At 32.2% G+C, this 20530-nt stretch overlaps 2 protein-coding genes across 2 annotated transcripts; both read left to right on the top strand.

Moving 5' to 3' along the window:
* Positions 1-7681: 7681 nt before the first annotated feature.
* LOC145635144 (pyruvate decarboxylase 1-like) lies at positions 7682-11691 on the top strand. Its single transcript, XM_081686430.1, has 7 exons — positions 7682-8170; positions 9070-9233; positions 9348-9909; positions 10104-10192; positions 10553-10670; positions 10852-11040; positions 11369-11691. The coding sequence occupies exons 1-7, from the start codon at positions 7727-7729 to the stop codon at positions 11537-11539; spliced, it is 1737 nt and encodes a 578-aa protein (XP_081542556.1). The 5' UTR covers positions 7682-7726; the 3' UTR covers positions 11540-11691.
* Positions 11692-13220: 1529 nt separating this feature from the next.
* LOC145637169 (uncharacterized) lies at positions 13221-13658 on the top strand. Its single transcript, XM_081688659.1, has one exon. It carries the CDS (start codon positions 13221-13223, stop codon positions 13656-13658), a length of 438 nt encoding a protein of 145 aa, XP_081544785.1.
* The last annotated feature ends 6872 nt before the right edge of the window (positions 13659-20530 follow it).

The following is a 20530-nucleotide window of genomic DNA, read 5'->3' as shown; positions in this document are numbered from 1 at the left end:
ACGAATGCGAAAATTGAGCGAAACCTCACACAATTTTTCTTCCAGAATTTAAAGAATAACAATGGCAGAAGAATTCGAAAAATTACCTGATTCACAAGAATCATTAGAGATCGAACAAATTGAAGATTCTTTGATGAATCTTGAAATCTAAACCAGTAATCAGGTATTGGATCTGGAAGATGAAAATAAATACAATGAAATTGAAGAAATTAACAAGTAACCCCTGTAAAATTAACATGTAACCCCTGTAAAACTAATAACTAACCCCTGTAAAATTAACAAGTAACCCCTGTTAAACTAACAAGTAACCCCTAAAATAAACAAGTAACCCTAACAAAAATTAACAAGTAACCCCTGTTAAACTAACAAGTAACCACTAAAATAAACAAGTAACTCTAACAAAAATTAACAAGTAACTCTTAAAAATAACAAGTAACCCCTATAAAACTAACAAGTAACACCTGAAACTGAACAAAAATTAACAAGTAACCCCTCTAACTTAACAACAAATTCTGTAAAACAAACAACTAACTCCTAATAAACTACGAGTAACAAGTAATAACCCCCTAAAACTTTACAAATAACCCTTGTAAAATCAACAAGTAACCCCTCCCTATAAAACCAACGAGTAACCCCTAAAACAAGTACACTGTAATTTTTAAAAGTAATCCCTACATAATGAAAAAAGTAACTATTGTTGTATCTTCTACATTAGCAAGCTCCTCCAGCATCTTCTTAGCAGCCTCCATTTCATCTGCCTTTTTTTTTTCTTTTCATTCTCTAGTAATTCTTCATAAATTGCTTGATTTCTACTCACGAATTCTTTCACACCACCAAAAACAATCTCACGATACTTGTTCAAATTGCAGAGCATAGATGACAGGAAAATCGAAAAATTACTAAAATTAGGGTTTGATTTATATCATATGTAGGAGAGTTCAGCGTATATGTCGATCATTTCTTTCCCTTGGGGAAGATTATCTTGATTTTAGTCATTATCAACGAAAAGAACAATTTAGAGGAGAGAGAATTTGAGGAGAAGAATTTGAGGAGAGAGAAAATGGAAGTAGAATAGTTTGAGGAGAGAAAAAATGGAAACAGAGAAAATGAGAAAACTTTGGGAAAGAAGAATCTTTTGATGTAATAAAATGAAAAAAAAAAAAAAAAAAAGAAAGACACCTTTTATTTTTTTTTAATTTAAAATAACGGACCCGTTTGGTATAACGGAGTCCGTTATATGAAACGGACTGGCCACACCATGTGGCCAGCCACATATAAAAATTTGCCTTCATCAATAGGTTGAGTATTTATACAAAACCTAAACTCATAAGATAGGAAACAATCTTCCTAAAAGATATACGTCTAACCATAAACCCTAAAGATATATTCTCAAAATAATATCTTAACATAAATATCCTAATTAAATATATTATTCTCTTAAATGATATCTACGGAAAATATATCACACATATATTTTCCGATATCTCTAACAAAAACCCTTATCAATACATAACTTTAGTCATTAATATCTTTAATTTTAGAAAATAATTTCTATAAAAATAGATATTATAGAAGTATATATGTAATGAAACAATTTTAAGAACATCTCACACATGACTTCTTTAATTTTTAGTTACTAGTATAACCTTAGTTGTATACTACCTCCATTAATTTTTAGTTGCAACAACGGGTATTATTTGTAAGATAAAAAAAATTCTTTTATTGCAACTAAAAATTAACGGCGTTAATACTTTTTTTTTCCAGGAAAAGTTGTTATTATACTTGCATTATACATCTATGCTAAACTAATTTAATCTATACTTAGTATTTAAAAATTCTAACCGGAAAATACACATGTCTCCATTTTGTTACACTTTTCTAGCTTCTTTTACACTAGATGTGCCACGTGTCTTCATATATATATTTTTTAATTTTTTATTACACTATCTTAATTATTTCATTAAACTTATATTTTCATCTCTCTCATACACGCTTCATATTCATCTCCCCTATTCAATTCAACCTTTTCCTTTTCTCTCTTTAATTTTAGTCCCTTCACCTTCTTTTTTTAAAGCCTCATTTTAAATTAGAGCCCTAAAAATCTAATTTCTTTAATTATATTTTAGATTACACATTCCTCAATCATTACTTTTCAATACAACTTTCTATAAACAACCCGTGCCATTGCACGGACTAGAAAGCTAGTTTAAATAATATGGAGTATTGCCTTTTAAAAAATCCAAACTTTATTAATTTATTTCATGACCAAATTGATTGAAAATAATAAATAAATAAATAATCAATGTTGGACAAAAAGTAATAAGGTCACATGGGTAACATTTGGAGAGAGACCAAGAGACAAGTACTTAGACACTTTCTTATTGGGCTCGATTTAGGCAATATGTTGGGCTTTAAAATGTAATTAGTCTCTGACTTTGCATCAACAACTTTGGCCCAAAACGAAAAAAATTAAAATGTTGACTAGGGCTTTTTGAATAAGAGGTTTCCAATAGGGTTTTTTTTTTTTTTTTTTTTTTTAAATTATTTTTTTATGTATTTATTTTATTCAAATGAGGCAAAGCCAAGGGAATAAGAACATCTCCAATGGTGTTTTTTAAGGACTTGCTCGCAAATATGAAAAATAATAAAAGTGTTGCTTAACCATTGGAGCACTATTAAAATATCTGCTCTCTTGAGCAGTACATTTATAAATTAAATTAAAAATATCATTTTTTATCTATTTCTACAAAAATAAATATTAAGATATTATTTTCATTATTATCAACTTACATATAGATAAGTGATATTGACCTTTTTTTTTTGGTGAGAAGAATTTTTTTTTTTTTTTAATAGGAGTTTACAGGACAATAGGTTTCACGTAACAAATTCACTCGTAATGTAATGATTGTAATATGTATCTTTCACTTTTCATAATTTTTTTATTATTTTTTTTAATTATTTATTTTTTTATTTTTACAATTTTAAATAAAAATAATATTGATGTGGCAAATCAAGCTACAACTACCATTGGAGTACTTTGTAGCTTAAAAAGGTTGTAGCTCTAAAAGTTGACATGGCAAAGCAAGCTACAAGCCTTTGTAGCTTACCATTGGAGATGCTCTAAGAAAATAACACACTACAATAAAACAAGGAAAACAAAAGACACCTACGGAGGAGCTAGGGCGTGGAAAAGTCACTCCTAAAGATGGGCACGGTACGGTGGTGGCCCGGCCCGGCCCGAGCTCGCCAACGGCACGGCAAGACATTGTGATCGAAAGTGGGTCGTGGGCCGTGCCGTGAACACAATTTTGAAAAATCGGAAGTGGCAGCACGATAATTTGGTCCGCAGGACGACCGGTCGGCACGGCCCAGCATGACACGGTCCGTGCAAAACAACAGTAATTCGCTGCTTCCAACAGCCATAAAATGACTATAAAACGGCTATAATAATATATTAATAATAAAATTAACATAAATAATAATAAAGCGTAAACATAAACATAAAGAACTATAATAATAAAAAAAATATAAGAATAGTAAAAAGAACTATAATAATATAATTAATACCAAAACATAAACAAAAACATAAATTTATAAAATTAGTTAAATATACTCATTTTAAAAGTTGTTCAAAAAAATATATATCGATTTTTTAAAAAAAAAATAAAAAAAATTATGGGCAGCCCGTTGCCCAGCCTGGCCCGGCACACCAGGCATGTGTGTCGTGCCGCGCCCTGGGCTGGGGTGTGCCAAATGGTGGCCCAGCACGACACGGCCCGCCAAGTTGCAGGCACGACATGGCCCAGCACGAGCCTCAACGAGGCACGGCCCGCTACATACCCACTTCTAGCCATTCCCGTAGCATCCTCTTCTAAAATACTATCAAGTCCTAAAGAAATAAAACTAAGAATATCTAAATCCCTGTCTTAAGAGACTTCACGGGTGACCAACCAATCCGCCACGCGATTACCTTCATGAAAAATATTAGTTACCTTCGTTTCCCGACTACCATTATCTAGCATTGAAATGCATCGTGTGAGCTCATGCACGCTTTCCCCAACAGTTTCCAATAGATGGCTTTATTACAATTGTCTTTAAAATTCTAAATGAGGGAAAATCTGGAAGTTTGGTTTCCATTTGAAAAGATAACATGTTAACCTATTGTAGAGCTGATCACGCTAAGCTCAGCTCCTTGGCCTGATTTTGGGCGGGTTTTAGGCAGAATTTTTGGCCTGAAATTGGGTCGGGCTCGGCCCGGCCCGATTTTAAAAAATGTTTGGAAGGGTTTGGGAAATAGATTTTATGCATTTTTAGTTTTTTTTTTCTTTTGCTAGACCCGAAATTGTCCCAAAAATCCCGCATGGCCCGACTAGTTTGGGCGGGTTGGGCACACTTTTTCCGGCCCAAAGCTTGGCATGGCTCGAGAAATGGATAGTTTTTTTTTTTTATACCTCGGCCTGGCCAGGCCCACCCATTGATCACTTCTAACCTATTGGAGTACTATAAGGATTAGGTATGTTGTTTTTTTATTGCCAACTCAATAAAAATAACAACTAGCAATTGCATACTAACTTACCAAAGCGCTCTCTATATATACACTGTACTATTAGTCGCTAGATAGCTTGTTTTGTGCGTGGTTGGTCACACTGTGTGACTACAAATAAAAGAACAAACTAACCCCCTATAACACTGATCAAGTAACCTCTAAAATACTGAACGAGTAACCCCTATAATACTGGTTATGTAATCCTAAAACACTAATAAAGTAACTCTTTTAACACTGACCAAGTAACCCCTGTAGTGGTTGACCATATCGTGTGACCAGCCACATATAAACCTTTGTAATTCCTAAAACTACCTCCATTTCATATTTACAACTTTGAAGTAAATTTTTAATTTTTTATTATTTTTTTTAGAGAAAAACTTTTAAATATTTTATTTTTATACCATAAAGTTGCAAATAATATGAAATAAAGGTAATACTAATTGCTAATCAAAGCATATAATTCAATTTGTTAGTAAAATCAACAAATGTGATCAATCATTGGTACCAGATAATCTTTAACTACGTAGTAAGAAACAAGACTTGCATAGTAATAATATTTAAATCATATTAAATCACTTTGCTTTCACAAATCACATTGGATCACTTTGTTTATATTAACCAATTTTAAATTTTTTCACTTTAATTTATCATAGTTGCTCTCTATACAAATTGGGTTTAATTTTAACAACTCTCCATTTATAAAAAAACATAAATTTCAAATTTTGACAACTTTACAGCTTGTAAGCCACTAAGCCAGAGAAAAATTAAAATCCACACACACTCATTCTCGACAAGTCTACTAAAGAAACTATACTATTACCTTTTTTTTTTTTTTTTGGAACCCCATTTCATTTCATTTGTAATCTATCTATTAACCTATACTAAAAGCGAACCTCTAATGACACTTGGCATAATGTCATTCATTTTTTTTCCCGCCAATTTCATTATTTCCTTAATTATTATATTATAGTTTAATTTTATTATATAATTATTTCCTCATTTAATTATTATATTTTATTATATTCTTATATATTCTTATCATATAATATTTATGTATACATAGTAAATATATACACCGTATCAACCATATCGTTCACAAAATAGTAATAATGTGAAATGTAGTATAAAATCTTTTAAAATTTCCAATATTATTTTCATACTCCACAACACTATCTACATATAGTTTCAATTCACCATTAAATATCAAATTTATGCATGATCAATTAACAATGGATACGAGTAAAATAATTTAATTCTACATATTTATATTAAAAAAATTCTCCAACTTTTATCATGTGATAAAAAAATTTATTTTAATAAAAAAAAGAAATATCTCTTTGTATAAATTCTTTGTATAAATTTTAAAATTATACATAAGGTTTATAGAAACAAAATCATTTTGTTATAGTATGCTTCGTACAAACGTACATAACATATATTAGAAAATTAAATCTAATTATTTGATAGAGTATAAAACATATTTGTTTGGGCCTCAACCAAAACCTTAAACTGATGGTTTCTAAGGATAATTTGACCTTTTTTTTTTTGAAACAAATCAAGGATAATTTGACCTAAATTTCATATTTCATAATTATATTAAGTTTTACACTATTTTTGATAGTTTCTAAGCATAACCAAAAATCAAACCGAAATCTGACTCGAACTCGACCTGCTGACCCGAATTGCCACCCCTAATTGGTTTAAACTGAAATTCAAGTTATTTTATAACACATAATTTTTTTGGATAAATTATTGTTGAATTAACACCATTATTTATTATTTATTTGTTCTAAAATTTAATTATGACCGTGCATGGCACGGGACTTAAACTAGTAATTAGATATTTATTACTCCCTTCGTTTTTAAATACTTGCTCTACTTTCCTTTTTCGGACGTTTTTAAATACTTGCTCCATTTTCTTATTTAGAAAGCTTTTACAATATATAATTAATTTCTCTCATGACCAAGTGGACCCATCATTATAAATTTCATATTCTCTCTCCTTCAATTCTCCCCACTACTTTTGGTTTTTTATAAGTTTTTATTCTTTCACCAACTCCACTAGCTCCATATTTTATTACTTTATCCAATTTCTCTTAAAACTCCGCGCATGGAGAAATGAAGTAAGTATTTAAAAATGGAGAGAGTATTTATATTTTATGTCAAATTATTATAAATAACACTACCTCTGCTTCACATTACTCGCAACAAATGAATATTTTATATCTCACAAATAATACCCATTTATTACGAGTAATGCAGAGCAAAGGCAATGTGTGGTTCCTACAGGCGTGGGTACCTTGCATGGTACAGACGTTTCAAGGAAAGAACATATTATATAAATGTAGAGAACATATAGTCAGTGAAAAGAACATACTATTAAAATGTAATGAACATATACCTAAGGTAAAAAGAACATATTTGCACCAAAAAAAAGTGAAAAGAACATATGTCCATGTTCTTTGATTATCAGTGTAATGTACTTTTATTTGTGATATAATGTTCATTACTTATTGTGAATTGTTCTTTAAATTTTGTCTTAAAATTATGATGGGTATATACAAGTAATGTTCATTAAATAGTAATATCATGTTCTTTATTAATATTACATATGTTCTTTAGATAAATAAAAAAAAAAAAAAAAAAAAAAAAAAATTGAATGCTCTTTATAAAACTGCTATATGTTTTTTCCGCATTTTTTTGTCTGTACCTAAAGGTACTGGCTGCTGCACCTTAAAATTTTCAGAGCAAAGGTAGTACTTTCGTATTATTTTAAGAAATTTAAGAAAAGAATCTACTTCCCCAAGAACAAGACAGAAAAATCAAAATTGATCACCGTTTATATCAAAAACTACAAACGGTGGACCTTTTTTTTTTTTTTATTTCAACAATACCCAAACTTGTCAAATCCTTTATTCCTAGGAATCCCATAATTTCCCCTGTTTTCCCATCATTTCCATTTATCTTATTCCCAAAAACAGAGTCTGGTTTCCTGTTTCCGCCGCCTATATCAAACCGAACCAAACCAAACCCACTTTATCCCCTTCTTTTCATTATTAATTAATCAAATTCCCCCATTTTAGCCCACTGATTACTCTCCAAGTGCCTAATTATATAACCTTCCACTCCTCCAAACACTAAAACACCATTCCCTACATTCCCTTAAACTTGTTTTGATCAATGAATAACGGAGCCTTACCAGTCAAACCCATTCAACCTGGTGCAGGTACACTAGGCCGGCACCTCGGTCGCCGGCTAGTTCAAATAGGCGTAAGAGACGTCTTCTCGGTTCCCGGCGATTTCAACTTAACCTTATTAGATCATCTTGTTGATGAGCCGGAGCTGAACTTGATCGGTTGCTGCAATGAGCTGAACGCAGGGTATGCTGCTGATGGGTATGCGCGAGCGAAAGGTGTTGGCGCGTGTGTTGTCACGTTCACTGTTGGTGGGCTTAGTGTGCTTAATGCTATTGCTGGAGCTAATAGTGAGAATTTACCTGTCATTTGTATTGTTGGTGGACCCAATTCTAATGATTATGGGACTAATAGGATTTTGCATCATACTATTGGGTTGCCTGATTTTACTCAGGAATTGCGTTGCTTTCAGACTGTCACTTGTTTTCAGGTATATATTTCCTTCATTTACCTAGTAGTAATTATGAAAGCATCAAATAATATGTATGCAGTATTTCTAAAACTGGTATGATCAGAGTATTTAGGAGAAGTCCTAAGAAATGGCTGCTATATGTTTTGAAACAGAAAGTATAGTAAGATTGTTGATATTATGTATGCATAAAATACCAGTAATTGGTTTCAATTTTCTAACTTCTCACCTTTACAAGAGGCGCAACCAACAAAGTGTTGGCTCACTTGGTAAGTTTCTTACCTCAGATCTTAGAGGTTTGGGGTTCGAATCTTACCAAGTGAGGGTGCTTGGGTGAATTGTGAGGGTTGAAGTCTGATCAAGATCCTCTTTACCAATTATGAAAATAAAAAATTACTAGTTGTTATTTTGGTTATCCCTCATTCTCTATCTCTCATCTCATTTTAAAGCAAAAATACTCACATGTATGGTTCTTATTTTCACATTTTCTTGGTTTGCGTGGCTACATCCTACATGACTACATCAACTATGTCTCAAGAAAACGAAACAATATATTTTTCGTACTAATTAGACATGTACTCAGTACTCTAACGGTCATTAAAGCTATTTTTAGGATTATAATGACATTTTATAGGGTACCACTGTGTTAATGGCACATAAGATATTATACCACAATGACATATAATTAGTACCTATGAATACATAGAGTATTTTGTTGTTAAGGTACTTGGAAAATGTTTGGGTAAGTTTCATATTTCACCTGCTTTTAGTTAACCAACTCAAGGTCACACAATATGCATCTTTTTACGAAATTATTGGACAAGGGATCAACATGTTACCTACTTGCTGCATTTTTTGAGTTGGGAGTGCTCTGTTGCTCATGTTTGATGTATAATGTGTTGATCATATAAACACAATAGGCGGTGGTGAACAACTTGGATGATGCACATGAGCTGATAGACACCGCAATTTCAACTGCTTTAAAGGAAAGCAAGCCAGTTTACATTAGCATAGGCTGTAATCTGCCTGGAATTCCTCATCCGACTTTTGCTAGGGATCCTGTTCCATACTTCCTTGCACCACAGTATGCATTTTAAATTTTTAATAATTATTTTATTACTTGTATATATTAGATAAAACTAGAACACGTAAATTCTATGATCTGTTTCTGGTTTATGACACTGAGTTTGCAATGCAGTAAGAGCAATCAGTTAGGCTTAGAAGCTGCAGTGGAAGCAACAGCCGAGTTTCTAAACAAGGCCGTGAAACCTGTCATTATTGGCGGACCCAAACTTAGGGTGGCAAAGGCGCAAAAGGCGTTTGTAGAACTTGCAGATGCATGTGGTTACCCTATAGCAGTCATGCCATCAGGTAAAGGGCTGGTGCCTGAACACCATCCCCACTTTATCGGCACATACTGGGGTGCTGTCAGTACTAACTATGTTGGTGAAGTGGTCGAATCAGCTGATGCTTATGTTTTCGTGGGTCCTATTTTTAATGATTATAGTTCAGTTGGGTATTCCCTGCTGATCAAGAAAGAAAAAATGATCTTAGTGCAGCCTAACCGCGTGACTATTGCTAATGGTCCCTCATATGGATGGGTTTTCATGGATGACTTCTTAAGTGCATTGGCAAAAAAACTTAAGAGAAACACCACAGCAATGGAAAATTATCGACGGATATATACCCCTCCAGGAATGCCTCTAAAATGTGGGAAGGATGAACCTCTCAAAGTCAATGTTCTCTTCAAGCATATACAGGCAAGCCATATTCTTTAATTTATTCACACAACAATTATTGCATTCATGGTGTTTTTCAATTTATGCACACAACATTCATTGCCTTTAATGGACTATAAGTTCAATTCTTTTTGCATACTTTTCTATATTCTTGATGGACTATAAGTTCAATTTCATTCAATTGTTATTTGATATTGGAAATGGTATGAAAACAGGCTATGATTGATGGGAATACTGCACTGATTGCAGAAACAGGAGACTCATGGTTCAATTGTCAAAAGCTCCGGCTTCCAGAAGGATGTGGGTAAGTCAAAACACCTGGAAACCACCAAGTCTTTATCGAAACTATTTCTGCAACTTTTATGCATTTCATGTGTACAAAATTGAATTGGATCCCGTTGTGACATAAGTACATACCATGGTGTACAAGTCATTCATGATGATTTATTGCCGGCCAATGGGTTTGGGATAGAAAGTAATACATGCAAGCATATACATGCATTTTGTGGTTATGAATGTTGGCTGCTAATGTATGGTAGATCTTATTAATGAACCTTTAACCTTCAAGGTTCTTTCCTTTTTATCGAAAGTGTTTAATGACTTCTAAAGTCTGATCATGTATTACTCATGCCTGAAACTGTGGATGTGTGTTCGATATATACAGGTTTGAATTTCAGATGCAATATGGGTCTATCGGTTGGTCTGTTGGTGCTACATTGGGATATGCTCAAGCTGCCAAAGACAAGCGAGTTGTTGCTTTCATTGGTGATGGGAGCTTTCAGGTCAGCTGTTAATGAAAATTTACCACTTTTGCAAATGTAATTTCTTTTTGAATCTCATGCTCAGTTCAGCGTATTGAGGCTGCTATTCAGTCTGCCATCCTAACAATTTAAAGTACAGTTATTATGTTTGGTGAAATACGATACAAAGTGGAAAACTGACAGTTTCTTTTTATCTTATTAGGTCACTGCTCAAGATGTTTCAACAATGATTCGTTGTGGACAGAAGACGATAATATTTCTCATCAACAATGGCGGATATACAATTGAAGTCGAGATTCATGATGGCCCCTACAATGTGATTAAGAACTGGAACTATACAGGCTTTATTAAGGCTATCCATAATGGTGAAGGAAATTGTTGGACTGCAAAGGTAATTTACCACTAATATAAACTTATTTGAATTCTGCAACTCCTTCTAGTTATATTTTCTTAGACTTATATGGTAGATGCATGTTTTCACTCGTGTTCATTAGCTCAACTGAGACCTTAATGCATAAGATCAATTCAGTTTTTTGGCCACTTGAAGAGATGTAGAATCATGTGTAGTTTTAAAAGCAATTGATCAATCATATGGTGCATAATTTCTCAATTATCAAACGGCTGATAACAAAAATGTGGCTTAGCAAATGATTTAAGAAATTCTTCATCTTGTCAAGTGTTAATTTTAATTTGTTGTTGTGAACAATTGTAAAATACAGGTCCAAACAGAGGAACAACTGATTGATGCAATAGCAGCTGCCACGGGTGAATATAAAGACTCTCTTTGTTTTATCGAAATCCTTGTGCACAAAGACGATACCAGCAAAGAACTGTTGGAATGGGGATCTCGCGTTGCCTCTGCCAACAGTCGGCCTCCAAATCCTCAGTAGTGCTTGATTTTGTAGTCCTTTCATCAAGCTTATCAACTGTTGTAGCTAATCTGTGGTGGCTTTAAATAAAGGCTGTACTAAACAATGACAGATTTTGTTATGGTTTGTATGTAAATAAATGTTTTCGTCTTGTGATATGTGTATATTGTTGATTGACTAATCAATAATATACCAATCTGAGAGGATAAATAAATTGTTGGTCCTAGTTTAATGCTTTGTTCTTTTGAGCTCAAACAGATTAGCCCAACTTTGATTCAAAATGAACTACCCTATTCTACTTGACATGAAAATAAACAAAAAAAACATACTCAACTATGGCCCAACTCCAATAAACCCGCATTCATTAGTCATTACCCAATTCAAATAATTCAATTCAGACCTAAATTATTAACTCTATTATGTCATCTTACAAATCAACCTAAGTAGGGGTGTAAATGAACCAAGCCCATCAATAAACTACTCGTGTTTGGGGTTGGTTGAAGCTCGTTCATGTACGTTTATTTAATAAATGAGCCGAGTTTGAACAAATTTTGAAGCTCGTTTAATAAAGGAGCTTGAACACAAACATATATAGTTATAGATATGCTCGTTCAGATAAGTTCATGAACAACACGTTTATTTATGTTCATGAATTATTGATTTATTTACAATAGTTGATTTAGTTATAAAATTTATAATTAAGATTCAATTATTATGCTAATTTTGAATTTTCAAATATCAAAAGTACAAAGCTCATTTATTGGAGAGGCTCGATTATTATTAAGTTCGTTCATGAAATGCTCGTTAAATAAACGAGTTGTTCACGAACCGTTCATGAAGATATAGTGTACTAAACGAACCGAGCTTGAACAGAAATTTAAGCTCGCTTAAAAACTCGGGATCATGCTCGAACTCGCCTAACTTAAATGAACTTGAACATGAACAAGTTAATACTCGGGTCATTTACACCCCTAAACCTAAGGTCCTAAGACACCTTATGTGAAACTGAACACTACAAAAATTGATAGGATATTTTATCATTGAGTAACCTACTTAATAATCTACTCGAAATGTAAAATCGAAACGTGCATCGTAATTTAACTTCTATCACCTGATTTAAGAAATTTACTTGGTTATCTTCACATCAAAACATTTATCATTTTATGATGATCTGAATAGACATTAACCAGTTAAAGTATGTATTAATCACACAATTATGATCCAAACCGAATTGACACAAACCAACCTTGATTTCGAGCAATTCGTTGCCCACCCTCTATAATGCATGATATTCATTCATAAATCATAATTCATACATCCATCAATTAAAAACAAGTTAGTAAATCAAGCAATTCCCAACAACTTTCCATGTGGGAGGGCAATCACACGTTCATACCCCATCTAAATTCCACATCCTCAAGAATCCTATTCCATCCTCCAAACTAACACCTTTAAACAACTAATAAATGCAACACTACCTCTTTACATATACACCAAGTCACCAACCAACTATACCCATCAAAAATTTAATTCTTTACCCATAAAAAATTTAATTTTTTCTTCATACTTAAACTCCTTTAGACTCTATATAAACCCTTTTAAACCCCATCATTCCTTATAACCCCATACCTTCCAATTATATTAATTTTAGTGTTGCGAGAAGATTGTCCTAACTTTAACGTATTTTTACAAACTTCCAAAAATGTCGGCTCAGTTCATAGAAAAACACCGCGAAAACGCAGAAATATACACCGGTTCAGACCTATGCAAGCAAAAATCAAAAGAGCTTTTACTCGAAATCAACATGCCCAATGGTCTACTACCCATGGATGATATTGAGGAAGTCGGGTATAATCGTACGACCGGGTTCGTGTGGCTAACCCAAAAAAAACCGATCCAACACCGGTTCGAAAAGATCGGTAAACAAGTATCATATGATACTCATGTTACGGCCTTTGTTGAGAATCGTCGGATGAAGAAACTTCATGGAGTTAAAGCTAAGGAGCTCTTAATTTGGATCACTCTTAATGAAATTTATATTGATGATCCTAATTCTGGTAAAATTACCTTTGGTACCCCTACCGGTATTTCCCGCACTTACCCAATTTCTGCTTTTGAGGTGGAAGAAGAAAAGAAATGAAATGGTTTTTCAAGGGGTATATTTGGGATTTCACCTTGTTAAATGTCAACTCACTTTATTAAGGCTTAATCTTGGAGATTTAGCTATGTTTTTAATTTGATCTTGCCCTACTAAACCATTATCTATGCTTTTAAGTTTATGATATGATGATTAAGTATAAGTTTACTTTTCTCTACTAGTATTAAGTTGCGTGTTATAATATACCAAAGCGGAAGCTACTAATGCAAGTTTTACGTTTTACAATACTATTTATGTGATTATTATTTATATAATAAATGTATTCTCGGATTCCACGTATGATAACTGTTGTTATAAGGCATTTTGTACCAAGTATAGTTGTTCTTCATTTATCATATGTTGTTCTAAGACATTTGATTAATTGACTCAAACTCTAAAAGAAATGAATAATAAGAATTAAAGATCCAATAATAAGTGGCTAATGAAATTGAGAACCAATTAAGTATATTTTCTTAAAGTCAAAAAATATTGCATTGTTCAATATTCATTATTCGTTACCCACTTGCAAAGTGTTGTGATCAAAGCATAAGTACATTATACGATCATCTTTAGTCCTTTTTCACCCAAAAAAAAAAAATCATCTTTAGTCCTTCCCCATTTAAGACAAAAATATCCATTCACACAATTAGGACAATTTGGTAAGCATGGCATACGTTTTTCTACATCCTACAATCAATTACTTATTGTAAATTGCCTCAAATATGTTGTCAAAAAACATAAAAATTGCCTTAAATAAATAATAATTCTCCTTTAATTGTTAAAGGGTTAAAATCAAAATGAGATCTAGCTTTAAAGTGTTAAATTCAAAAAGAGATTTATAACTTTTTATTACTCGTAGCATTTTGAGTATGACATACACCTTTTACTAGCTAAGCAAGCTAGGTGGACGTGTACGTCGAATTTCCTTAAATTGAAAGGAACAAGCAAACAATTTTCCCACAAAAGGAGAAGTTTGAAGATAAATGCCAAATAATGAATCTTGTGCCCACGTAAAATTGACCAAAAGAAAATTTACAGATTATGACGTTTGTGACTAATAACAAACATCCTTGTTGTCATCATGCATTTCTTAAGGTATAAAAAAATGACATATTTGTGCAATTAAAACAGCTTCAACTACCAACAAGACTCACTCATCTCATATTTATTTTGTACTTTTGTATTAATAAATTTTGCAACTAGAGATTTTAATATTACGTCCGCTAAATATTAGTTGCAACTTTGGAATATTATTCATATATGAGATATAAAATATTTCAAATTTACGCTAATGTTTAACATAGATACTTAACTTGCATAAATATCCCATGTATGCCTTTACAATTCCAAAATAGTTTATTTTTTTTTATAAATTTATTTATTGTCTTGTCTTTATTTATGTACAAGCTTAGGCCCCGTGCCATGCAAGGTTAAGCTTATTTTCTTACAAAAATTAATTATATTTAACAAATAAATTATTTGATAAAACATACACATCAAATATATAGAAATTATATTGCTCTTATATTCAAAGGCAAAGTAAAATTTTAATAATATATAATCTATATTAAAAGGCAAAGTAAAAATTGTACTACTACTACTAATTAATTTGAATGTATAGAGTGAGGGATAGCTCAAGTGGTTAGAGCTTCCTCTCGATTTCAGAAGACCTTGAGATCAATTCTAACCACTACCCTTAAAGTTTAATAATAAGAATCAATTTTATTAATTTTTTTTGGCAAAATATTATAAGGCCCCGTTCACTTTACCTTATTTTTGTTGAACTGAAATATTTTTACTGAACTAAAATTAATTTTGTTGAACTTAAATTATTTTTTCTAGACTGAAATTAATTTTACTGAACTGAAACTATTTTTGTTAAATTGAAATTATTTCTACTGATTTTCTATTATATTACTTCTTTAATTTTACTGATTTTTACTAAACTAAAATTATTTTTACTGAACTTAAATTATTTTTGCTAAACTGAACTTATTTTTGCTAAATTAACATTAATTTTACTGAACATAAATTATTTTTACTTAATATTATTTTATTTAAGGTGAAATGAACATGGTCTAATACTCCGTTGAAAGATGATTAATTAAATATAATTGGATTAATATTTTATTTTAAGTAAATGTGTATGGAAGAATTAAGGACACCGACTAAAAAGGTATACATTTATTATAAGGAAAATACAAAAGATATGGAATAATATTATTATAGTGGTATTGTATAAATATTCCAAAAAAATAAAAAATTTGACTAAAAAGGAAGGGGGAATTTTGGAGGGAAAAAATAGCAACAAGATGTGACACGTGTCACTCCCGATGTCTGTTTTATTATTGAATTACTAGTTCAAAACCCGTGCTACGCACAATTTTACAATAATATTATTTTATTTGTTTATTAGAAATTGTACAAAATGAATCATTAGAAGTAAAAATAAATAAATAAAAACATTAAATAAAAAGTTCAATTTGGGCTTCATTCCCTAAAAATAAGGCCAAAACATTTCTATGAGATATACTCCATCCGTCCTTTTATTTTTGCCTCATTTGACTTTTTACGGTCTCCAAGACGCACCTTACAATGCATATATCTCTTATTCTATTCACGTAAAAAAAAATTATAAAAAAAAAAATTGATATCAATAAAATACACAATGAGATGAATGCAACAATATCACACATGACTACATTTAACTATTATAGATCAGTGACAATTAATGGTCAAAGTTTTTAAAGTTTGAACTAAATATTTACTATGGGGCAAAACATTAGGGACAGAGGAAGTAGTAACAAACTTCTTTCAATAACAAAAAATAAACAAATACTACGCACAATTTTACAATAACTAGTCAATAAAATTTTTTGTTTGACTAAATATATATTTTGACTAAAAAGGAAAGGGAAATTTTGGAAGAAAAAAACAGCACCTGAATGTGACACTTGTTACCCCCGATACAATAATATTTTTTTTATTTCTATATTAGAAATTGTACAAAATGAATCATTAAAAAAAAAAAAAAAAACCTACAATAAACATTGTGATATACCATAATATTCATTTCAATGTTTAAATTATAATACAACTAATGAGAGGGAAGGATTAATAAAGTTTAAGTATGAAAGCATATTCTTTTCTTAATTAAAAAGTACTCACTATTCATGTTATTTTTGTTGATACCAAAATTTTTTTTTAAAAAAAAACAAAAACTTTTTTTGGATAATATCCTAAATAGTATTTTATAATTTGTATTACTTTACATTTTTTTTATTCTTTATCACTATGTTTTTAAAATTTATTTAAATAATTATTGTTGGGCATCATTCCCTAAAAAAAGCCCAAAACTTTTCCATGAGATATACTACATTTGTCCCTTTATTTTTGCCGCATTTGACTTTTCACGGTCTCCAAGACACACCTTATATTACAATGCATATATCTCTTATTCCATTCACTTAAAAATTATAAAAAATTGATATCGATAAAATACACAATGAGATGAACGCAACAAGATTACACATGACTACATTAACTATTATAGATCAATGACAATTAATGGTCAAAGTTTTAAAAGTTTTTTTAAAAAAGTTTGAACTAAATATTAACAATGGGGCAAAAAAATTAGGGACGGAGGGATAGTAACAAACTTCTTTTGATGGGTGATAAAAAAAAAATAAATAATAAAAAAAAATTCCCGTAAATAAAATAAATAAAAAAAAACCCTTCTTTCAATAAATAAAAATAATAAATAAATAAATAAAACCAAAATAAAAAGTAACAAAATTTTTGGCAGAAATTTTTGTAATGAGGTGATGACACATGTATTTAGGGGATAATTATAAGGATTACTTCAGTATATATGTATATATTGATTTTTTTATGAAAGTGTCTTGTCCTTATTTACTTTCCTTTATAACTACCGTACCATTGTTGATGTTTTCTTATTAAGGATAACTAGGCTTTTGACCCGTACAATGTACAGGCAGGGCAAGATACTTAGGTGCATCTAGTGTATTTAATTATCTAATGTGTATGGTTTTGCCGGCAATGCATTAATTAATTTTAAATTCTATTCGGTGATAAATTAGTAAGAATTTACAAGTTTTTTTTTTTACTTTGAGGAGATGGAGAACAGTGTAATGTAAAAAGACCTGTGGCATGGCATTGGGTTGGAAAAAAAAAAGAAGAAGATTAAAAAGTGTAATAGGAGATGGAGAACAGTGTAATGTAAAAAGACCTGTGGCATGGCATTGGGTTGAAAAAAAAAAAAAAGATTAAAAAGTGTAAAAGGAGATGGAGAACAGTGTAATGTAAAAAGACCTGTGGCATGGCATGGCATTATGTACCAGTTATTTTTTTCACCTTATTTTCACTTTTATAAATCTAATATTACTAACATACCCTTAGATTCAATTAGTATAGTAAATCAAAGTAACCTAACTAATTAATTCATCCCAAACCCCTAACCTACATATTCTCTCTTGATTCAATTCCGAGCCCCCATATCCACCACCAACACCCCCCCTTTTTTTTCTCCTCCCTCTTAGCCACCATTTCTCTATTTATCTCCCTCTTCTTTTTCTCTCACAACCACCGCACCACACTACCGCCACTTATTTTCTTTCTTAGGCCTCCCTCATAAACACCGCCACACTTTCTCCATTCAACCTTGGTCGACAATATTTGTTGGTGAGTCATAGTTGCCACCCTCTTTCCCACAATTACACTTACGTAATTCAAAATCCACTACATCGTCGTAAAACTCACTGTCGCACAAATCTATCTATCAAATGGCTTCAAACACTCTAAAGTATGAGAATTCCTTGTGAGATTCGCTACATGTTCTCCAATCTTTCGCCACCCCTGGTTCCTCCTATGCCGCTTTCTCTTAGAATTAATATATGTTAATGATATTCTAAGATAGATTTATGGTAATCTGACACTACTAGAAAATAGGCAAATAACGACGGAAAAAATCCGTCGAAAACACCCTGTTTTGGGCCTTTTCAGACGGAATTTCCGTCGGAAACACTATTCTGACGGAAATTCCGACGGAATTCAGTTCGTCAAAAGCGATTTTCAGGCCCGATAAAGTCCGTCGCAAGTTTCCGACAGACTGTATTCCGTCGGTATGTTGAGACGGAAATTCCGTCGAAAAATTATTTTTTAAAAAAAAAACAAAAAAAAAAGCTTCCCGCCACCCCCCAACCACCAACCCACATCACCAGTTTCCACCCCACACCACCAGATCCCACTACACACCGACACCAACCACCACCAGACCCCACTGCACACCGACACCGACACCAACCACCACCAACACCCACATCTAAAACCACCATCGCCACCGCCGAAACCCGAAAAAATTAACAAAAAACAAAGAAAAAAAATTAAAATGAAAACTTGAAACCTGAAAAAAAAATGAAAACAGAACAAAAAAAAATTAACAAAAAATGGAAACAGACCGCCGATTCACAACATCAAACCATCGCCAAAACCCAACAAAAAAACCCGAAAAAATTAATAAAAAAAAAAGAAAAAAAATTAAAATCCCAGAACAAAAAAAGTTGAAATCAGACCAAAAAACTTACCACAACGATTCAAAGTCTTGAAATTGGTCTTAAAATTGGTTATATAAGGCCAAATTCGACCATGGAAACGCTAGATCTAGCATTTCCATGGTTGAACTTGACCTTAAAACCACAACATGCCGAGAACTTGGTCGAGAAATACATCGGGGTGCTTCGTGGGCTAGCTTCGGACATCAAAAATGGAGGAGAGATAAAAGAGAAGAGAGGGAGTAGCAAGAGATCAGATAAAAGAGAAGATAGGTTGTGCGGCTAGAGAGAGGATAGAGAGACAGGAAATTGAAAGAAGAAGGTGAAAAGGAGGAAAGAGAAAGAGGACTGAAGGAGAACAGAAGAAGGAGAAGAGGAAAGAGAAATGGGTTGAAGGAAAACCAGAAATGAGAAGAGATGAGAGAGAAGGAGAAGTGGAAAAAGAAAGAGGTGAAAATAAGAGTTGGGGGAAAGAGAAATAAGAGGCGGAAAAAGATAGGGTAGGGTTTTGGGAATTTTTATTTTATTATTATTCCGACGGAAAGTTCGTCAGAAAGTTCCGACAGATTTTTATTTCGTCGGAAATGGTACTTTCCGACGGAATTTTCCGTCGGAAAGTACATATATTCCGACGGAATTATTTTCCGTCGTAAATTTCCGACGGATGTCCGGTGAAATTCTTAAATTCGTTGGAAATATCCGACGAAATAGAAATCCGTCGAAATTTTCGACTTTTCCGACGGAAAAATGGGTCCATCGGAAGCAGTCCGTCGCTATTTACCTGTTTTCTAGTAGTGTGATATTGTTTAGGATTTAAAAAGTTTACGTAAAATTTTAATCTTATCTTTCGTAGGCTATAAATATTGGTCAAGATCATCAATATAATTCAAGGTAGTGTCTCATAAATATTTTACATGGTGTCAGAGCCAGTTTAGACCTTGTGAGCGTTAACAAAAATTTCTTATATTCCGAGCCCAACCCGCATGCCACAAATGACGACCTACGAATAGGAAAAATCCTAAAACAAAATGAGAATGAAGTAGCTAACCAACTTCTAGGAGAGATATATATAATTGATTGCATTGATCTCGGTAGCCACCCCACCCATAATTTAAAGAACCTAAAGGAGCACGAGAAATAAATTCTGTTGAACGGCGTTCTTGCCAAGGTTGTATGTCTTTTTTTGACCGACTCAAGTCCAAACCATTTGACTCTCTTACGGGTTCTAATCAGGGAGCGCGCAAATCCCAAAACCGCATAGTTTCTCCCCTAAAAATAACTTCTCCAGTCGAAGAACGCATTAGA

Source organism: Chenopodium album, chromosome 6 (assembly GCF_948465745.1).
Source record: "Chenopodium album chromosome 6, dcCheAlbu1.1, whole genome shotgun sequence".
Classification (NCBI taxonomy): Eukaryota; Viridiplantae; Streptophyta; class Magnoliopsida; order Caryophyllales; family Amaranthaceae; genus Chenopodium; species Chenopodium album.
The sequence above is the reverse complement of the archived record's forward strand: the minus strand, read 5'-3'. Positions and strand labels throughout refer to the sequence as shown.

Excerpts from the sequence above, each read along its gene's own strand:
- LOC145635144 (XM_081686430.1), top strand. The coding sequence starts at position 7,727 with ATGAATAACGGAGCCTTACCAGTCAAACCCATTCAACCTGGTGCAGGT. Across the intron at positions 9,234-9,347 it reads CCATACTTCCTTGCACCACA|TAAGAGCAATCAGTTAGGCT; the intron begins GTATGCATTTTA and ends TTTGCAATGCAG. Across the intron at positions 10,671-10,851 it reads TTGGTGATGGGAGCTTTCAG|GTCACTGCTCAAGATGTTTC; the intron begins GTCAGCTGTTAA and ends TTATCTTATTAG.
- LOC145637169 (XM_081688659.1), top strand. The coding sequence starts at position 13,221 with ATGTCGGCTCAGTTCATAGAAAAACACCGCGAAAACGCAGAAATATAC.